This window comes from Anarhichas minor, unplaced genomic scaffold, assembly GCF_050575085.1.
Source record: "Anarhichas minor isolate MPS153535 unplaced genomic scaffold, ASM5057508v1 ptg000017l, whole genome shotgun sequence".
NCBI lineage: Eukaryota > Metazoa > Chordata > Actinopteri > Perciformes > Anarhichadidae > Anarhichas > Anarhichas minor.
In genome coordinates this window covers 18,779,409-18,801,780 of record NW_027466463.1, presented here as the reverse complement: position 1 = coordinate 18,801,780, position 22,372 = coordinate 18,779,409, and the positions used below count along the sequence as shown (strand labels likewise).

The following is a 22,372-nucleotide window of genomic DNA, read 5'->3' as shown; positions in this document are numbered from 1 at the left end:
TTGCGAAATGTATTTTACATTTCCAAAAAGAACATTATAGAGCAACATTGTGACCATTCTACTGGTTTGGCTCAACAGATTGATATTCATTGACTTGAGTGGATTATAAAAGGTGTGAAGCTCTTACCTGGTTCAGTGGAGAGCTCTACTGTTATGACTGACTCTTCTTCCCTTGTTTCTTGCTGCCGTTGACTCCAGGCTTGGCAGAGCGAGGACAGCAGTGAGGTTCAAAAGACAAAACAAAGAGAAAACTAAAGTTAGCTTTGTGCTCAGACTAAATATGAGCCGCGAGTGTTAATGAAGCTCAGTCGAGGAGATGACAGGCAGCACGCTGCAAGAGAGACGAGTTTCAGGAGAGAAAAGAGGGCGTTCAAATCACACATGCGTCAAGACATGTTAAAAGAGAACAATAATTATTGTTTCTATATTAGTTGAAACACATTATATTAGTAGTTCTCAAGTCCAATCAACAGGCCAGGACTGTATGACTGTTGGTTGGTTCTACTGATACAGTGCAGTACAGAGGAAACACACAACACAACACATGTGTACAGGCCATTGTTACTACTCTATTACACAGCACTCAACAAACTGCAATCCTCAGGTGACTTAAGTTCGGCGGTTGGTTTCTAACGCCAACCTCAGTTTTCTCTCCGGACTTCTCAGCCTTGTTGCCCTGTCGGGAGCGCTTGCCCCTCTTCTTGCCCTTCCCCCCCGTAGCTCCTGCTGAAGAAGCAGCGCCTGCTCCACCACCACCAAAACCAGCAGCAGCACCAGCAGCAGCTCCTTCTTCTGTAACAGTTACGCCCTCACTTTCCCTCCTGTCCTCCGTGTTGAACACACGCCGCACCACCTTTCTGATCACCTGTAGGGGGCAGAACATGTCAGGGGGAGGAGGTGGGGGGGGGGGTGGGGGGTGGGGGGGGGGGGGGGGGGGGAGGGAAGCAGGAAAGCATTTGGTGAGGTGTGTGTGCGTGTATGAGACGACAGTGTTACTGTACTGTGTAGAAGTGTGTGTTCATGCATCAATGTGTGTGTCTGTATGCATCTACTTTTCCCATTTGGAATATTACTAGGGAAACACGGGTCTGTGTGTCTGTGTGTGTGTGTGTGTGTGTGTGTGAGAGAGCTGTAGGATGAAGATGCGACAGGTGATGGAGGAGGGTGAGGATGGTTACTTTTCTGGTGACCAGATTCCCGTCTTCATCTGTGAACTGCTCCTCCGTCACAGACTCTCCAGGAATGTTTTTGGCCTCCTCTCCCTGAGGTGAAGGGATGGAGGGTTAAAGGACGAGTGGAAGATGAGAGATGGAGGGGGGGAGGGGTAGAGGGGGGGAAGAGGTTTGAGAGGTTATCTGTATGATAGGTCATCTGGTTATTTAGAATACAGAGAACACAGACAGACGTCTGCCACAGCCGATGGGTTTCCCGCTGTTAGAATAAAGATTTTCTTAAGCGCAGTTTCATTATTATAAATTCTCGGAAAGATAAAAAACATCCATGACCGTCTGTGATGCAGGACTGGTAGCACAAAACATGACTTCTTAGAGCCTCTTATGACAATGTTTTGCTTTCTTCAGTTTTTATTTTACAACATGTTGAAACCCAACAGAGTATCACACAGGCTGTCTCAACGTTTTAATACGGCTCTGAAACACAAACTTCAAAACGCACACCGGCAGTAGCAGAGACACAGAGTACGGATTACAAAAGCTACGGTTTATTGTTTTAAATGCATGTAAAAATCATTATAATTAAGAACATACTGTGCTGTAAAATCACTGCAAAAGGCCAACAGCTTCAAGCAGACGTGTCCGGAGTACAACAAACTAAAAAAGCTGCAAACTTTGTACGACGATGACTTTTTCCTTCAATTTCTAACAAGAGAGAATTTCCTCACTCCACAGTAACAACCACACAAGCGAATATTCACACTGTCGGCTCAACTGAGGCTCCATTTACACAGAGACAGACCATCTGTATGTCAGAGCTGCAGCATCACCCTGCTCCGACAAACGGTGTCCTGACATCGTAAAGAGTGATTCATCGGGAACATTATCATCAGATTCATTGATAATGAAAACAATTGTTAGCTGCAGCTCAAAAGTAATATGTTGTCTGTTCTGTACATTACAATTCAAACATGTAGTTGATGCTCTTATTCAGTTTGAATTCAGAGTGAGCAGACATCTAAAGGCTTTAGAGTCTTTTCAGTAGACTCATGGACACCAAGAGTGTTAACATAACTTTTACAGATTTTCTGTGTAAATCCAGCCTCAGAATCATGATAACAAACAGCACTATTCTCTATACATGAGCCAAACACAGCACAACCAACAGGCCACCAACCAGGCAGCAGCACCAGAAACACACACACACACACACACACACACACACACACACACACACACACACACACACACACACACACACACACACACACACACACACACACACACACACACACACACACACACACACACACACACACACACACACACACACACACACACACACACACACACACACACACACACCTCTATGCAGCTATAGTCAAGTTTCCATCCAAAGAAAATAGGAATGACAGAGTGTTTCCATCCACTACTCTTATGTGACTATTAGGTGTCGAGGCAAACGAAGACTAACAGTTGATGGTCCTGAGTCAGGTGCCATTAAATCATTGCAGAAGAAGAAAGCGCAACAAGATGATGTAATCAAATATTTTTTGATTAAAATCAAATATTTGAAACCAATATTTTCTGACATTTTTTAAACATTTTTTGGACATTTTACAAATTGTATTACTACAATTTTTCATATATTTTACAAAAGAATTTTGGAAAATGTTCTGGACATTTCACTAATATTTCTCAGACATTTTAAAAATGATTTTACTAATATAATTAATAAATATATGAAATGTTTTGGGAAATATTATGTAAATGTTACAGATATTTTTCGTATGTTTCGTAAAATGTTTTTGTAAAATGTTTTGGTCATTTTACTATTATTTTACAGACATTGTTCTGAATTTTTAATAATATGTTTTGGACATTTTCCAAATTCTTTTGGGAAAATATTTGGGACATTTCACTAATACTTTGCAGACCAGTGTTACATTCTCTTATCTGCTCCTAGTTTTATTTATGATTTATTCAGGTCTGAATAATCCGGCTCCATTGCACTTTTTGTATTTTTATCTACAAACAAACTCTTCCACCTCAGCCAAGCCTTGTGTGATATTTTTACTTTTTACATTTTAATTCTCAGACTTTCCACTCAGATTTTTTATGTGCAAGTTGAAAATAAAAAGTTGGATGGAAACCTCTCTATGATACATTCTTTATCCTATAAACATTACAGCTGCACACAAACATAACAAACATACTTTCACTCTATAAAACACACAAAGGCTGACAAACGCACACCAGCACAGCCTAACGTCACAATCTATTTCTGTGACTCAGTCTTCTTCACACACAGAGTCTCAAAGCTTTAAGCAGGTTCACTCTGCCTCGAGCTGTCCACACACCAGACCTTACACACCTTGAGTATGACTCGTCTGCGGTACACCCTGGTGGTGACAGTGGTCTCCTCATCGGAGCTGGACTCGTCAGCTCTAACACTCTCCTGACGAAGGCAGCCCAGCAGCATTGTTACATTGATGAGCAAGTGTGTGTGTATGAGTCTTCAATTTATGACTTTGTGGAAAGTTAAAATGAAACACGTAAGCTTACATTCTTCATTTTAAACCCACTACAACTGAAGTTAAGGCTTAACATTCTGTATAAAACAGGCCTTTTTCAAGGCCACAGACATAATGTGTTTATGCATACATTTCTACAAAATATAAACAAGTAAATAAATAACAAAATGTCAGCTGACACACCCTAAGAGCGACTCTCACCTGGACTTTGTGCTGGGACCTTTCACTTCCCTCCTGCCGGCCTCTGCTTGGTCCCGCTGTGCTGCTGTCCTCCTGAGATCCTTTCCTCTTGGCCTCCTTCTCCTTTTCTTCAATCGCTGCGTCGATGTGACCTCCGTTCTGTCTGCCGGTCTGAGCCGGAGGCTGCTCCAACGAATCAGCCAGACTGTCGGGGCTGCGGAGGAATGAAATATAGTGCTCGTAAAACTACCAGATTGAGAAACACCAAGGTGTGTAAATCTGTAAACAGAGTCTAAAAAAAAAGAGATCCTACCTGCCCTCCTCGGTGCCGGGGCTGTGGCCAGTGGCTGCCGACTCTACGATCGCGCCGGACGTCTCGCATCTCCAGCCTGGAACTGAACACATGTCTTTTTCTGCTTGATGCAGTTGTTCGAGGATCTCATTCATCCTCTCCTCTGTCATCTCCTCGTCCTCCAAGCCTCCCTCCTGCTTTATGTCATCCAGCAGACTCTGCAGCCTCTCCGGAGTCATCTCCTCCTCTTCTTCTTCCTGCCTTCCATTTCCATGAGCGGTGTCTGAGGCAGCATCTTCTCCCTGACGCTCCAAAACAAGCCCTGCCTTCAGTTCTTTCTCTAAGGCCTCCGCATGCACGTCTGTTCCCTTTCCTGATTGCTCTACTGACCGTCTGTCATTATCTGGCCTCTCATAATAAACCAGCCCTGTCTTTTCTTCCTTAGACATCTCTCTTTCTCCAGCGGTCAAGGTTGTATCTTCGGCCCCAACGATAGGGGGCTGCGGGGCACTGAAGGTGGGGCCAGCGGCGACTGTGGGGGGGTCGCTGCTGGAGGTACTGGTGGTCTGAGTGAGAGAGAGGTCGCTAGGTCTAGTAAGCGTGATCCTGCTAGGGGAGTCTGCGCTAGCTTCGCCTTCGCTAAAGAAGTCGTCTGAGCGAAGCGGAGTGGGGGGCTGGTAGTTCAGGTCTGTGGGGGTTTGCAGCTCCAGATCTATATTGTCGTATCCTGGGTGGATGGCAGGAGTAAAGGATTAGAGGGTGAGGGGATCGAAGAGGGAGGGAGAGACAAAAAACAGGGGAGGGAAGGAGGGAAGGGTGGGTTGAGTGGTGGAGGTGATGAGATGAGAAACACTTGTAACATCTAGCTTTTGTTCAAAAGTCAGACAGGTGTAACCCCAATACACTTTTAACCTGTGATTTGTTTTTGGCAACTAGGCGGCAGCAGAACAAGCTGCGAACACAACATTGACATATTATCACCCTTTGAAGCTCATATGGTGAACTTACACATCAAGCAGACACAGAGAAACTTTATCATTCGTTTGCAGTCGTATTTGTGTCCAACAAATGAATGTAAGTCCAATATTCACTCTTCTTTAACCCTGTTTTTGGTCTCTACCAACTTGAGATATCGGCTAGTTGCTAGCTTCATCTGCCAGTCTTTTGGCGATGGGAAGGGAGGGTTTATTTAGAACTCACTTTTTTTTTAGCTCTGTTTTGGTCTCCACCAACTCCTGAGAAGATATGTGGTCCTTTAGCCACGATGTTCATCTTTTTACCTCCTAGTTACTAACATTATCTGTCTGCCGTGTGGCGTGCAGTGGGTTTATCAGCGCTTTTAAATAAAAACAGTTGCTTCATGTCAAGAGTTAAGTCTGCGGGCAAAAAAAACTAAAACAAAGAGCTAAAAGCGGCTAAAAAGCTGTGAAGGGACCTGTAGTGTAGTGTGATTACTCTCTGTGGACAGGCAGTCACATTCTGCAACCACCCGGTCAACATAGTGGAGCAATTAGCAGCTAGAAAACGGAGACAAAAGAGAGTGAATATTGGACTTACACAAGCAAAGTGACCAGAAACACGACTCCAGAAGAATGCTAATGTTGCTTCTTATTTGCTGAATGTGTAAATATGAAACTTCTTGATAACATATTTGCCATGTCAGCTTTGTTGTGTTTTCGCAGGTGTTGTGATGCCCCAAAGTGGCCCACAAAAACAATACTGAATGCTGCTTTAAGGATTCTCCTTCTTCAACAAACAGGCGGGGACTCCTGTGTGACTACTGGACCAGCGGTACAGAGTAGACACATGATAACATCACAAGATGGAAACAGAGAAACCAAAGTGCCAAAGACAGAATATAAAAGATAGAAACTTCACATGTACTGGATTCGTATAAATTTGACATGAACAGTCACACTAATGTCACAAAGTGCCTCAGGAACTGTTGTAGTTTCAAACTGGCAATTTAGTCAGCCAAGCCTTTTGTAAAAGCACTTCAGACAATTGAAATGAATGAGGACGGTCTCAATAACTATATAATAGGTTAATGTTCAAGTATGAGCAAAAGCTTGAGTAGAATTCAGATAAGTTAGTTGTGTATATTTCAACAAAAGGCAAAGAAGAGAAGAGCAACAAAAAGGCATCTAAATGTAGAATTCAGGAACAGAACGATCTCGCCTGAAGTACGAAGGGACACCAGGAGGGAGGGGGGAGGGTGGAGGGGAGGTGGGAAGTAAAGGGGGAGGAGAGTGATGATTTAGGGGAGGACAAGGGGAACAATGAGGTGGGGGAGAAGGAAAGGGAGAGGATGAAGGGGTAGAAAGGGGGAGATGTGGAGGAGAACGTGGAGGAGGCAAGGAGTGACATGTTAAAGAGGGAGAGGGGGGAGGAGGGGAGGGAAAATGAGGAGAAAGGGGGATGTCAACTGGAGAAGGTGGCAAGGGAGGAGGAGATGGGAAGGTGGGAGAGGAAGGAGCAGAGGTGGAGAGGGAGGTGCGAGAAGGGAGAGGAGAGGGAAGAGGGGAAGACGATTTAACAGGCGGAGAAGGGTGAGGAGCGAGAGGAGAAACAGAGGGAGCTGGAGGAGACAAGGGCAGAGGGAGGGCAGAGGGAGGAAAGCAGTGAGGAATAAATGGAGGAGGAGAGAAGAACGAGGAGCAGCTACAAGGGCTTCGGGGGGAGGAGGAGGGGAGAGATGGGGAGTAAGATGGAGTGAAAAAGTGAGGGAGAACAGGAGCAACAGGCGGTGTGGGAGGGGGAGACGTGAAGTGAAAGAGAGAGGAGAGAGAAGAGACAACAGGAGGGGAGGGGAGGGGAGAGAGAAATGAGTGATATGGCTTGGATGAAAGGGAGGAGACAAAGAGGAGACAAAGGTAGATGAGGGAGGAGGAGTGTAGAGAGGAGTGACAGGCCGGGGCATTTGAGGACACGGGGGGAACGTAGGAGTTCTAAGAAGCTTTGGAGCTATTACAATTATCACAGTTCAACACGAGACAAAAGAAAAACAAACAAACACACACAAGTGTTAGACGAGACTCGGATGAAAAGACAAACAGCATATGAAACAGATTGATGCAAAGACAGTGAAGTGAACTTGTGATCAATGGAGACGAATAATGTTTTAGAAGCCGCAGAAGCAAAGATACTGCAACACCAGACTCATGGGGTCGCTTATCTCACGGTAGATAAGCAAGAACAGTGAAAAGCAGGAGCATCTGTTCTAACAGTCGAGTTATGAGAACAGGTTTTGGGATATAGGAGATCTAAAGTTTGTCGAGTTCAGAACTAAGAAGAAGCAGGATGGGAGCTGGGAATGCTAACGCGTGCTAGTTAGCTGTGGATGTCATCCAGTTAGAGCACAGATGGGCAGCAGAGGCTTCTAGAAGATTCTAGCTCCCTACATGACTTGTGGACAGTTGTCAGTGCTGACAAGGGGGGGCACTGTTGTACTTCCAGTATTACTTTAGTCGGGCCTGAGCTCAGCAGCGAGGGTGAAAAGCAGAAGCTGGATCCAGAAGCTGCTGAAGTTAGTAAAGGGTAGTCACTGGTGGAAAATAGCTGGTTAGTTGGTGGTTAGCGCTGACAAGGGAATCTGCTGAAGGAGTTAGTCGCTGAGAAGCAGAAGAAGAGGAGAGAGGAGGCGGGAGGCAGTCTGCTGGTCTCAAAGCAGGAGCAGCTACAGTAGAAGCTGGGAGGCTCGGGGGGAACCCAGGAGATGACAGATACAGTACAACTAACAGCAGTGACACAGAAGCAGAATTATACACTGCACACTTTGAAAAAAGGTGTTTCATTTTCAACCCATCTGCGAGCGTCATCTGGGACAGAGTGCTCTGCCAAAACACTCGTGCATCGTTGTGTTGAAAAGGCTGCACCCATTCGAAGAGTGTTAGAAGTGTATTGTTGTAAGCCAACAACATGGGAGCAGGCAGCCTCTCACACAAAGCCATAGATAGCCATGCATTTTGTTGACTTTTTGTCTGTTAAACGTTGGTTTCATTTTAAATCATCTTTGCAGAACGATCCACCGTTATAAAAGCGAACGTAGCACGGATCCTTGTGTTAAGATGACTTTCAGAAACCAAATCAGACAGATCGGCAACGAGGTCCATTTCAGAAGTTTGTCTCAAAGAGTGCCGAGCTAACACTGCAGCTTAAGAGAGCTGACATGATTTGAATGGAGCTCTTTATTCCCTTGTTTCCTTGACGAACAAAGGTGCAACAATGGAAGAATGTGCAGCTGTATGCTGGTTGGAAACCTTTCTGAAACTATATGATGGGATGCATATGCAGGCCTAATGGCAGTGGCAAAAATGTCAAGCATACAGCTGATGCAGCGGTGGAAGAAATATTCAAATATTTTACTTGAGTAGAAGTAGCAAAATAATAATAGAAAAATACTCTATTACAAGTTTAAGTCCTGCGTTGTAATAGAGACGTATAGACAGCAAGGTAAGTTAGCTAGTACTCATTACGCAGCAGGGTGGTCCCCGTCATTATTATATTATTATTACTGCTGTATTAACATAAGCATGTCATTGTTGTAGTTGGTCACGGTTCAGCTAATTTTAACTATGTTATATACAGTTGTACAGACTTGTAGCTATAGATGTCAGATAAATGTAGTGAGGTAAAAAGTACAATATTTCCGTTTGAAATTTAGCAAAGTAGAAGTGTTAAGTAGTGGAAAGTAAATATACTCAAGTAAAGTGCAAGTACCTCAACATTGTGCTTGAGTAAATACTCCGCTACTTCCACCATTGGACTGTTTCAATGCATCTACCTTCCAGAGAGATAAAAGACTAACTGCTGAATATATCAACTATCTGTAACAGAAGGCAGATCAAAGTTCTGAAATGACCCTCGTTGGGTCCGTCACAATCAGAGAATACTGACAGCTGCCACATTTCATTTTCATTTAAGAGGAGAGAGAGAGAAAGTTAGAAAGAGAGAAAGACTTGCCATGCTGCTTAAAGCAAGCATGCCATGATTATAAATTGGTTGTTATAATTATGTTTCTCTGCATTATGTAATAGCGTACCACAGAAATTGACAAAAGGAGATGTGGTGGGTATCAGTTAAAGTTCTTATAACATACACATAAACATAACTATTGTTAAACCAAATCATGAACGTCCGCCCTAACCCATCTGAAGACAATGTGCTTCATTCATAATCTCGTCATCAGGATTATCATCACATTCATCAGATGGGACAGAGACACCGGTTCATTAGCGGCTCACATTTGCTTCAGGATCATGCTTACAAAAAACAGACAAACATACTAAAGTCTCATGCACCCAAAATGGTACAGATTTTATCGAAAAATATGTTAATAAATCACCCAAGAATCTATCACTTGCTATTAACGTTTCAATGACTGAGTGCTACAAATTAAGTGCACTGCCCAGTGTTGGACAACTAACAAGCTGACTCGGGTGACTGCTCAAAGAGGACGACTCTAATGCTATTACTACCTGAAGGTCCATTAGGCTCAATGAACCTGCCGGAGCATTAAGTCGTTTTGGTTAAATTCTAATGCACGTTCATTATTTGGTCAAGCCTGATTGGTTCTGGCATTTGTTTACACAGTCAGGTCTGACTATCTGGCTGAGAAAGGAGGTGAAGAGGAGTGAAGGGATAGACTGAGAGATAGACTTAAGAGTTCAGCTAGGGTGGGCTACACTTTACCATCGGACTGATCCGGGAATACTGCGTTATCATCGGCAAAGCAGCGTGTGCCTGAAATGTTACCGTAGTCAAATATGGGCCCTTCCAGCAAAGTCACAATATCCAACCGATTGATCTTAGTCAGCACCGCAGTTAAAGCATCCGCTGGAGAGGAGAGAGAGGGAGACAGAGAAATGACATTTGCAGTCGTGTTTTAACACCACACAACCTTGATGTTGTCAGTTCTATTGATTCATTGTTTTCATAAGCTGGCCACTGAAATATGTATTCTCATCTCATGTACAATAATGTCAGCATGGGAGAAGACAACCTGGATATGACCGACAACAGCCATATCCATTTCTCTCCGTCACACATACACACACATACTGCTTACTTGTGGCATTTTTACCGTCCCTGTGCACCCATTTCTTTAGGAACATGAAGCTCTGTGCTGTCAGGGAATTGGGGTTCTCCACTCTGATAAAGTTGATCTCATCCACAGAGAAATCCAGCTCCCTGGCCAGCTCTGAAACGGCAAGAAGGTAAAACCATAAAGACAGTCATTTATTTGTTGCTCAACGGGTGGGGCCCTGACACCAACATTACGTCTCTGGTCTAAAGTCTCATTTCTATTAAAGGTAACCTATCCTAAAAATGTCTGCACTTGTGATTGAACAGCCACTAAGCTGCATGTGCTGTCTTAATCAGTGGCTGAATTGTGACAGCACAAAACAGTCAGTAATCTGCTGACACATCATATGTGGTGCAAACAAATCGCTGCCACAAAGATCAACACGTGTAGAAATATGATCAGCATCTGGAAAAGAAATATGGAGAGGGAGGCATTTCAAATTAGATTTCAGCTTTGCAGAAAGTATAATTCACCTTCCGAGTCACTGGTTCTCATGTTACAAGCTAAACTCGGATGGACACTGTTGTCTGATTGAAAACTCTCTATGATTTGTGTCAATACTTATATTTCCTCTACTTCCTCAGTGCTTGCTCAGTTGCTAAACGACAGTGACAACCAAACACTGTGCCAAAAAACGGTCCGAAGCTAACGGAGGAGTGAAATGCTGCATGTACAGACGAGCATACTGGCCATTAATTGTAAAACCACGAGAACATAATGTTCAGCAGCTCGATCACTGCAGCTCTGCAACAGGAACACACATTAAATATGGATTCAATTCCACGCACTCAGTCAGAGCTCCGGACAGACAGGCACACAACTATTCATACTCGTACGCACTTCAGATGGACGTCTGTGCGCGCACACACACACACACACACGCGGTGACGCCCACTCACACACATGCAGGCAGGCGTGGGGCAGTGCTGCAGTGCAGGTGGTCAGGCTTGAAATAAACTGCAGAGGCCCCACCCTTATTGCAGCTCAAAAACAATATTTACATAAACTCTTCTAACACACATCCAAACACAAAGATACATGACATGGAAGAATACAAACAGATTGCTCTGCAAGCTTTTTGCTGTAGGAATTAATAATACAATAATGATTGTATATATTTTCAGGCCCCTAACTCACAATTTGTCTCATCATGAGGTGTGTGTGTGTTCTCGATATTCACTTGATACATTACAATGCAATCCAAGTTTTGGGAATGTTCCTACTTCCTTGTTGCATCATTGGTGTAGTGACGATGATGTATGTGGTATGAATACCACTGCAGTACTGCTCAGTCGAGACGTTTATGAACTACACGTCCACCAGATGGCAACAAACACTGTGAAATGTTGTGAGAGCTGGTCTCAGTCCAGCTCATTCATTCATTCATTCATTCATACACGTGGGTGTGCTGTAACATTCTCATACTGAATCCTCGTTGTTGCAAGACAGGGTTCCTGTCTAATGTTTATCAGTGAATATATTGAATGTTGTCTCTCCGACCCTCAGGATTTTCCCAGGAGACTCTCGTTAGTTACTCCAGGGTCCCAATTCTCCTTTATTTCTTATAATTTATGACAGATTATCACACCTTTTTTATCTTTCTGTAATCACAATCTGGCAAAGAAATACTCAAGCAGTGGCAAAGAAATAATGAATGACTGATTGAAAACTGATAGATATTAGTTAATGCGAGAGATTAATGCAAGTTCACGTCTAGAGGACGAAATATTCTGTATTCAAACTCAAATGTGCTGGTTGTACGCTGAACCGATTGAGAGGAACATCTCAGCTGTTTCTCCACAGTAAAGACAGCTCTCTTTCTTCACTTTTCACGCTTGTTTTTGTGTGTTTTTCTTATAGTGTGAAACGTGTGTAGACTCACCAGTCCAGCTGAGTCCGAGGTGGTCGGCTACTATTGCCATACGGAGGTCTGTTCTCTCACAGGGACTCTGAGGGCCTGTGGCGAGGAAGCAGGGAAGGGCAGGACACCAACCATTAACATGGGACATTATGACAACAATCCCCAAATTAATTAAATGTAGTTCTCAGAAAGAGACGCACAAAAAATGGCTCCTATAAAATGGCTGCAGAGGGGATCAATGATAAAAGAAACAGTCTGGGATTGTGAACTGAAAGTTTGTCTGTGTCAGATTGTTTAGTGTGGTTTAACCATAAGACTTTCTAAATACCTAGTTAATATACGCCTATAATTAAAATGAGTTTTTGTGTCATTTTTGGGGCATTTTCTGATGTGATAATCATATCAAACCCTGTAGTGTTGTCGACTGAACAAACATAAAGACTAACTTTAGCTCACTGTCCCACCTCTGGAAAAAAAAAGAAAAAAAGAAGGTTTTCTGGCCAAACTCTCCTCAGTTTGGATAATGGACGCTTGCTAAAAGAAATAGTTTGATGAGGAGCTTGATATCACTTTAATGTCAAACTTTAAGCTGTTTACTAGTGTTGCGTAGTTATTTTGATTGAAAATAAATCTTCTATTGCACATGCGGTTTTCTGGTCTAGAAGCACCGATTGTTTCGCAGCGGTTGAAGACTGAGCATTTATCGTTTGACCCGAGACTCCTTACATTTTTCTGCATGTTGCCCACAATCAAAATAGTCTGGTCTATACAGCTGCATTCTTTTTATTTGTTCTTAATTATTAAGCTTTAGGGAAAATACTTTACTAGACTAGATTCATACTCTTCAGTACAATTAACTAAACATAAAGAAAACACAAAATATGAATGTAATTAGATTGTAGAATTAGACTACATTAGTAAATTATCAGCGAGACTGATTATACAAAATCAATATCAAAAGCATGAGGATCTGTGAGGCCAGAAAAGGAAAAAACGAAAACCACATATTCACACTAAAATGTTCAGTAGTATTAGTATTTGTAGTAAAGGTTGAAAGAGTTAAAGAGTTTTGCATCACATCACTAACAACAAACAACTACCATCAGGCAACATTCCCTCCCACTGATAAAATCAATTCATGGCTTCAACTTGAAATCAAAAGTATTCCCGCTGCAGCAGGTTTTCCCAACGACTAACTACACTGACACGCTCCCGTGCAGCGGACATCTTTTCTGATTGTCAAGTTCAGCCGATGAATTGTTTTCGCAGTGTTTTCAGGGAGCAAAGAGTACCACCAAATGATTTCTACAAACCAGGCAAGCAGACCAAAACAAACACAAGGTCATATTTCCCCCTAAACAATATTTCACATCTTGGGTCTTAATCTTGTCGAAGGTGGAGGTGAGCGGTGTGGTGTCTTGGTGGTGTGGTGTGAAGCTAACTCGATCTATAGTGTGAAATGAGAGTGAGAATGTGTGTGGTAGCCGGTGTGCTTACTTGCAAACCAATACTGATAACTAAAACGTGTTTGCTGATATTGAAATTGCAGCGCACCAAAGACATAACTACAGTCTGTTGTAAAGCTTCCACTAGCCGTGAATTAATCCACCGTCACATATACGGACATCGCTTTCCCTAACCGATTTAAACAATCAATCAGCATGAAATCAGGAATCCAGCGACCAATTCTGAATATTGCTGATGCTGTCATCGACTCTCCGTGTCTTAGGCTTTTCCTTATTGTCTAAATCAGACAGCACAGGACACAGATAACAAGAATGACAGGAAGAAGAAGTGACAGCTACACTTACGACGTCACATCACAAGGCACCCACAACAGCTACATGCATCTCAGAGAGAAAGATAAAGTGTAACAAGTGTTTAGAAAGAGTTTACAAACTAGTCTGGTTCTCCGTGACAGGAGCCGTGATTGGTTGATCAACCTGACTCCCTTCCTCCTTCTGCTCTTGCTCCTTCCCTCCAAGTGTCCGCCTACTCTTCCTCCTGCTCCTCCTCATCCTCTCACTGCTGGCCTGCTCAACCTCAGCTCTCACATCTCTAGCAGATGGTGTTGATGTGGTGGTGCTGGTGGAGGTGGAGGTAGAGGTGCGTGAAGGGCAGGAACTTCTAGAAGCTCTAGATGGTTCTGACAAGGAAGTGTTCCTGGCAGTGCTGAGGCTGCAGCTCTCTTCGTCCTCAGTGGGCAGTGTTTTCCCCTCTAACTTTCTTTCAGCCTCCTTGGGAACGGTTTGGTCCAAACGTTTGGCTGCCTGGCTATTGACAGACCTTGTTTTACCATTTTTGGAGACTGCTGCTACGTTTTTTCTCCCTGTCTCATTTGTGCTACCTCTACATGTGGCTTTCACTACACTGTACCTGTGTTCAGTAATGGATCTGTCTTTAGTTAGTTGTTTTTCAACCCTGCTGGTTTCATTACTTCTACCACTAACCACAGACTTAGTTGGAACCTGCTTCTGCTCGCGGGAGCAAGTGGAGTATTTCATGGCTTTTATTACTGGGATTCTAGATTTAGGAAATACATTCTCAAAAGGGTCTAATCTTTCCCTGACATTGTGCATTGCAGGTTTTCTTGCTATGAATTTATCAACAGTGTTTTTTACTATTGGTTGACTTTGACTGCATAGTTTGCGGCTGTGCGCCCTGACTGGTAACCTGGACTTGCATAACTTGCCTTTGACCTCTTTGGCTCCTGTGTTTGCTATTGCTACATTAGTACAATCCCTGCCTTCCCTGCTGTTCTCCTCTAGCTGGCTGAAGGATGCTTCTATCCTGCTGACCTCCTGCAGAGTGGGTCCTGTAGAGGACAACAAGTTGAACACCATATTGTCACCCGGACTGACGTCTGAATGTACATAATGGGAGTCAGGGATGTTGCTACTGGTATTGCTGCTCCATGTTTGGGGATTGTTAATATGTTGCGACGGTGCGGAGGAAGAATCTGCGCTTTGGTAATAAGTGTGATTTTCAGAGGTCCAATCCAAATGGCTGGATGTCCCTGAAGGAATTCTGTGATTTGAATAATAATCTGTGAGGCCTGATGGTCTATTATTCAAATAGTTATCCGTCATGCCTGATGTATCAAAATTAGAATAATCTGTATAGTTTGAGGTTACAGAATAAGAACTATCTACAGTTGTTCCTGAGGTTTTGTCAGCGTGATCAAAGATGCCTGATATTCTACATTTAGAACTGCTATTTGAAGCATCAGAGGTTTTATCAGATGACAACTTGAATCCTGTTCTAAAAGTGGAGAATTTAGGCTCAGTGTTGGAAGAGTCTCTGCATGTGGTGTAACTGCCAATCGCATTTGATATTTCTAGCTGGACAGTAGTAGTCTGAATGGAGACATGAGGGACTGTTAAGGTATCTATGGGATGCTGAAAATGAAACTGATCCCCATGTTGTGAGGAGGCATTTACCTCTGAGTCCCTGACCCTGTACCTGCCCGCTGAGTAGTTATGCTCACCAATTTGAAAAAACTGGAGCCTCTCCTCCACCATGTCCCTCTTGCTCATGTCAATCGCACCACTGCGTGTCATCTCAAACATCTTCCCTTCATGGAAGGGGAATGGGTTCGGCTCGCTCGTCGGCGTGCTATCGTCCGTTGGTGTTCGGGCTGGGGTCGTGTCTGGTGTTGTGGCCTGAGACTGGTCGTCCACTGCCAGTCCAAAAGGCTTAGGCTCACCATTGCTTCCCCTTGTCCCTCCCATGTCAACGACTTCTTCTTCTCCACCTTTACTGGGCCAGGGGTCAAAGTCCAGCCCCTTAGTGGCAACAGTCTTAAAAGTAGAATTAAACTCCTCTTCTAACTTATAACTAAAGTAAGTATCTGAAAATCCCTCTTTATCTGACTTGTTTTGTTCCTGAACTTTAACCACATTATTACTAACACCATCAGGTATTCCACCATTTGAGGGGGTATCTTTTTTGAAAGTGTCCTTTGGACATTCTTCCGGGGTTTTCTCCTCTTCAATAACTTCCAGTTTGGTCGGAGGAAAAGAGCGGTCAGTGGACCTGTATGTGTCTGTGGCCCAGACGTCTCTCCGGCTGTCTGGAAGACCAAACTGATGTAAATCTGCCTGCTCGCACAGGCCATCATCCTCATCCTGAAGTTCATATCCATCTAGGGAGTCAACTTCTGTCGCATCTGTGTCATGAGAAAATTCAGCCGTTGTGGCTATTGAACAGTCTGTAATTGACTGGTCATTTCCATTTTGTTCATATTCATAGTCCTCTCCTTTTCCATTAGAACCATTGGAGCCATTGGTGCCATTGGTCCCACCATTAGGTTCATTGTTGTTTCCATTTTTGTCATGTTTTTTGGATTTTGATGCCTTTTCCTTCTCCTTCCTCTTCTCCTCCTCCTCATTAGCTTTGAAACTGAGTTTTCTACAAGGAATTGGTTGACATATTGACTCATCCTCTTCTTTCCTTGCATCTTCATCATTTGACAGACTGTCATCTTCCCCCGCGGACACCGGGGAAGGGGGTTGGATACGTATAATTGGCTCGGTCAGCAGGTGCTTGTCATGTTCTTCCTGTAAGTTCACCTCCATCATTTCTGTCTCAGTCTCTGAGGAGGCGCAGGAACCTTTCCTTTCAGAGTCTGACATTTCTGAAGACGAGTCCAAAGGAGGAGGGGGAGGGAACTCAATATATGCGACACCTTTGTCTTTTGAGACCTCTTGGTGCTCCTGCTCGGTCATTTCATCATGCATGTCATTGGCTGCTGTTTCTTGCTGGTTGAAATTATAAGCTAACTCCAGCTCTTCATCATTATTCTTTGTTTCTTGTTCATTAGCATTAGCGAGATCCGCTTGTGTGCTGTGAACAGTAGTTTTGCTTTCTGGTAGGACCTCTTTAAAAGAGAAAACAACTTTGCTTTGGTCATCTTCCTCTGATTCTTCAGATACCTCCATGATTGGGCTGGGTTTCCCTGGCAAGAATCCCATAAAGCCATCAGGGGTCCTGGCCGTGAGGTCATAGCTGACCTCCTCAGAGCTGGGGGTCTCTGGTGTAAGGGGGCTTTTCCCTGAGCTATCTACGAAAGAGACCTGTTCTAGCGTGTCATCATCTGGGCTTATGGGGCTGAGTGCTGAGTTTGATTTGACTGTGTACAGTGTTCCTTTGGCTTCCCTCTCTCCCTGCCTTCCCACCTGGACACTGACATAAACGGGCAACGTTTTGATGCCCTTGAAGTTCTCTTTGGTTGTTGCAGCAGCTGGAGGGGTTATGACTTTCTCCAGTGTGTCTCTGGTGCTGGAAAGGTTGTTGGAGTTGGAATCTTTGGGTGCATTATCTAGAATTTCAAAGGTCAGATTTTCATCTGTTTTGGCCAGGGTTGGCTCAAGACTCGCCTGTATTTTGCTCTTAGATAATGTAGGTATCTGTGAAGGTTTAGTTATTGTCTGTTTCTTAGTGAGTTCATTATCTAAAGTGGAAGACGATATTACAGGAATTCGGGATTCTGTCTTTTTTCTAAGGTTTTTGTTTGGTGGTTCTTCTCTGTCTTTTCTTGACACCTCAGATATTACTTCTTTGGAAGCAGACTCACTTTTTGTGACTTGCTGGCTCTTTTTAGCATCGCTATCTTTTACTAGTAGTCTAGTAGTATCATGAACAACAGGTGTCTGGACTTTCTGACCTTTATTGCTGTCTTTAATTTCCTGAGTAACAGTAGAAGGAATATCTTTCCCTTTAGTAATTGCTTTTTGACTGTCGGTTTCACAAATTTGTTTTTGCAACAAAGGCTCTGGGATGTTTTTGTTTGGAGACTTGTCTCCTGTAGGTTTTGGAGCTTTAGATGTTGATGATATCAGATCATGTTTACTGCTGTCTGTGGCAGGACATGTGTCCTTCTCTTTATCCTTTTTTGGGGATACTTTTTCTGATGTTTCAGATACTTTTGACGTTTTTTCTCCCGAAAACTGATAAACAGGAAGTTTACTCTCCTGTAATTTCTTTACTGAAGGTTTTGGCTGTACTGGAGGAGGAGTTTTAGTTGGACTAGATTGACTTTGTTTTTGAGCCTCAGATTCAAACTTCATCCTAACAGCACTCACTTTAGATGTTGATTTTACATGAGAGGGAGAAGAGGGTTCAGACTCACTGGTTGTAGTTTGTTGTTTGATTTTATCCTCACTGATATGAGGGAGCATGCTTCTCTGGGGACTGCTCGGTAAGCTGGAACTTTTCTTTTCAGTTGTAGTGGTACTGCCAAACATTTTACCAACAGAAGGCTCCCTGAGTTTGCTTTTACTGAAGCCCTCTTCTGCTTTAGGTTTCTGCTGTGTTTTCTCAGGGGTACTGCAGGCTGAGTTAGGCCAGGACCTGGGTTCCTTTGGCTCTCGTCTAACAGGCTTTTTCTCAGGGGACTGCAACTCATCATTGAGCTTCTCTGTTTTGTCACGGAAGAACTGTGATACCTCACTGAGTTTTTCTTCAGCTTCCTTTACAGTTTGATCCACCCTATCCTCATAAAGGAGCTTATCCCTGCTCCTGTCATGTTTATCCTCTGTAAATCGCATCCAAACAGCATGTTTGGGGCTGCCCTGCTCTGTGGAGTAGTGAAGCACTGTTACCTTATCAAACTGAGATGGTTCGTCTCTGTGCACAAATTTACCAGATATAGGGGATCCATCTTTTGATGCCTGAGAAACAAACTCTCTTTTAGGGCTTCCATGCTGCTGACTCTCAGTGCTACGGCTACCACTCTCATCAGAAACTAGGTGGTGTTTTTTGTCAGTCACCGTTGCTGAATCCTCTGTGTCAGAGTGAGACAGCGATGACACGTCAAGTTTTTCTGAAAGAAGCATTTTCTCAGCAAACCTATATGACTCGCCTCTGATTTCTGATACCTCATCGTCACAATATTCTATGGAGTGCTGGCTCAATAGTTTCAGGGCTTTGTATGAATCATCTGCTATCAGCTGGGCGGAATTTGGGCGACTATCCTCCTCCTGTGAAACAGGGGTGTTAACGCGAGATGTTTCTAGGAAGGAGGGCAGAGATTCTTCTGCATTAAGTTCCTCCTCTTCCTGTTGGGCCTCATCGTAATCAGTCAGTTCCTTAATTCCATAGTCCTTGTACACATAAAGCTCAGGGTGTTTCTTGCTTTCCCTGAAAATAACCTCAGTCGGCTCTGCTGTGCTGTGGCCCTTTTCGATATGAACCTCGATTATCCTTTCAACTTTGGGTTTGGATTTAACGTCTCTGTCAAGAAATCTAGGAGTCAGCTCATCACCTTTTACAGAATCCTGGTTAGCTTTGTGTTCAAAAAGGCCTGCCAGTTCTTTTGATGGGTCCCTACCTGACTGGAAAGCTTTCATGATATCTCTAACTGACATACCTTCCTCTATTATCTCTGCGCCATCAGTCAGTTGGGGCTTGTGATAAACCATTCTAGTTGTAGTAGTGATATGAGTTTCCTCTTTACGACACACACTTTTGTTCATCATGGAGTCCTCTTCTGGCATTTTCAACTGTAAGGCTTTCATGGAGCTCGTTGAAGCTGCACCTGGCTCTATAGAAGGAAGAGCAGATGCAGCTCCCATGAGTACAGGCTCACAAGGATCATCAGGCAGCTCATAGCTCCTAAGGTGGACCACTTCAGTCCTGGTCTCACTTACGCAGGGAGGTATGGGTGAATCAGTGAACAAAGGCTTAGGTCCTGTACTCTCTGCACTCTGAGGAGCAGAGGGCGTCTTTTCACTCCTGGTCTCAAACCCGCTGTCTGACAGTGGACTCTTATCCTGCTCATGGGACAGGTCCTCGGGCGACTCCAAAATAGTGTCCGTCCCCTGATATGATTCAGTAAGTTTGCTTAGGTCTTTCTCTGAAGGAGACCTGAGCATGCCTGAGACTGGTGGAGGCATTTTGAGTTTGTGCTCTTGTATCGACATAGATGGTTTAAGAACACGTTTCTGTTTCTCTTCCCCTTCCCTTTTCGCCTCCTCCTCGTGCCTACATTTTAACTCTGCCATTCTGGAGAGAGAGCTAGCGCCAATGTCCTTTGTTAAAAAGTCTACTACTTTAGCCAACTCTAAGTCTTTGCTGGACATGGACTGCTGCTTGAGCAGGAGTGTGTTTTCATCAAAAGGAGGGTAAAAGTCTGGGAAGGAACTTCTTTGTGCCTCCTCAATCTCGTCATTGGAAAATTCCTCCCATTCATCCTCTGAGGCGCTCTCCTTACCTGCAATAGCCTTACCTTCACTCTTGACATCTTTCTTTAATATCTCACTGACTTTCACTAAATCTTCTTTCACTTTCTCCACCAGACTAAAAGGTTCCTCATCCTCTAACTTTGTCTCTTTAGGAGTGCCAGTATATGATGTTTGAACAGTTTTAGCTGCTGTCAGTGTGTCTGTTTGTAGGATAGCTGTCATTCTGATCAGGTCCTCTTTCATATCTGCTACATCTTTTAGTATCTCCTGGTTGGTAGTTCCAGTTGGGTGGATGATGGGCGGTGTGATGAACAGAGGGGATTTCAGTTGGGACCTTATTTTTGATGAGGTAACGCAGGAAGACAAAGAGGAAGAAGATGAGGATGAGGCACGAGAAGAATCAGGCAGTGCCATTTTGAGAGACCCAGGCCCTGGTTTGGCAGGGGTCTCTGGAATGACGTTGATTAACGAAAACACAGGTACATTCACCGTGTTGGAAGGAACCGCCGAGCTGGAGGAGGCAGCTACAGATCTCAGAGACCCGTAAGCAGAGCTTGCTGATGCAGACCTACGCGAGGAGGACAGTGATCTAAGAGTGCCATAGCCTGACACAGGATATGAGTCTATAGCTTCATTTATGGCCGCGCTGACACCAGAGGTTGCTGCCTGGGTGGTGGCCTGGATCCTCTCCTGAAGGCTGCTACTTCTCTCTGACAGATGGCGAGAAGAAGGGGAGGATGGTGTGGAGGAGGAGGATAGGTATTTTACAGGAGAGACTGATCCGTTCATCATCGATAATTCTGAGGAAGCAATGGTTGTCTGTCCATTTGAGGAGAGCAACGACCTCCCTCCTCTGGATGAGTGTGTTGAATCTACAGAGGTTTTCAAAGAGGACATGTTGGAGATGCTTTTAACAGAAGAAAGGTTAAGTGCGCCTGCATCTGTCGCAATTGTGGACCCAAGGGTTTTATAAAAACCCTTTGGCGATGCTGGAGCAGTAATAGAGACGGATGGCCTGTCTGGTACAGACCCATTGGGTATCGAGTGAAGTGGGGAAGTCCTTGATGTGTATGCTGAAGCAAGGTTTTTGATTGATGCTGGATCTGTGGCAGGTTTATATGGGCTTCCAGAGCACACAAGGCTGGCAGACCCCTGGACAGGGTACTGACCCAGCTGGACAACGGTCTTAATGGGTGAGGGCATAGTCCTGTAAGACCTGATGGGGGATGAAGATATTAAGTCGCTAACTGATTTAACTGGGGATGAATCCAAGGTGCCTTTGATTGTTGCAGAGCATGCAGGTGATGGGGAGGAGAGGGGCCAGGAAGTTTTCAATGGAGAAGCAGCTGGTGAGCCTGCCGGTGAATCGGTAGAGGTGAGGGAACCCCCCACTCCGACGGGCCTTGTTTGACCAGGGACGGTAATAGGAGCAGTCGACCATGGTGGGAAAGGTCGGGTTGGAAAGACAGGTTTGTGAGGGTAACCAGCAGGCAGTGTTCTTGCTGTTGTGCTTCGCTCAACTGCGGTTTCTTCAGATGAATTTGTAAAAATAATAATAAAGGATGGTAAAAATAATAAAAAAAGAAGGTGGAATAGTAAAGATACCAAAAAAATTATGTTGGGGAAGGAAAAGGAATACAAAATGTGAAAAAAAGGGATCAGAGGAGGAAGAGTTTGTCAGTGACGCATTCCTGGTATCAAGGAAGGAAAAATAGCAGTTTTATGAAGTGCTGATATACGAGTATTAATTGAAGATGGAGTTATGAAAAGAAACGGTTGTGTTCCAGTATGATTCAGGATCGGAACATGACTCAAACGACAACAACAACATAATGAATAAACTGAACAAAGCACATACAGCAGCAAAGTATAATTCAAAAGACAATGACTAACAATTGGATCAACACAAAAACAACTTTTCTCTTTGGACTTCAGATGTTCTAAAATCAGCGTATGGATTCTGGCTCTAATTTCAATCCGCTTTTTGAAGTGCCTTTTATCTGTTTGGTCCAAAAATTACTTAATGATAGATTCCCCAAAGACAATTTAGACACTATGATACAAC

The 22,372-nt window shown here is 43.9% G+C and overlaps 1 protein-coding gene across 1 annotated transcript in view; it reads right to left on the bottom strand.

The window, feature by feature from the left end:
* Positions 1–151: 151 nt before the first annotated feature.
* Positions 152–22,372, bottom strand: part of LOC142952089 (ankyrin-3-like) — an 82,446-nt gene continuing 60,225 nt past the window's right edge. Inside the window, exons 40-49 of the mRNA XM_076094093.1 lie at positions 14,025–21,836; positions 12,146–12,220; positions 10,246–10,377; positions 9,870–10,013; positions 4,200–4,905; positions 3,908–4,091; positions 3,547–3,630; positions 1,139–1,262; positions 641–897; positions 152–199 (exon numbers count right to left, since the gene is read on the bottom strand). Coding sequence (XP_075950208.1) covers positions 152–199; positions 641–897; positions 1,139–1,262; positions 3,547–3,630; positions 3,908–4,091; positions 4,200–4,905; positions 9,870–10,013; positions 10,246–10,377; positions 12,146–12,220; positions 14,025–21,836 — 9,566 coding nt within the window. The remainder of the gene's footprint in view (positions 200–640; positions 898–1,138; positions 1,263–3,546; positions 3,631–3,907; positions 4,092–4,199; positions 4,906–9,869; positions 10,014–10,245; positions 10,378–12,145; positions 12,221–14,024; positions 21,837–22,372) is intronic.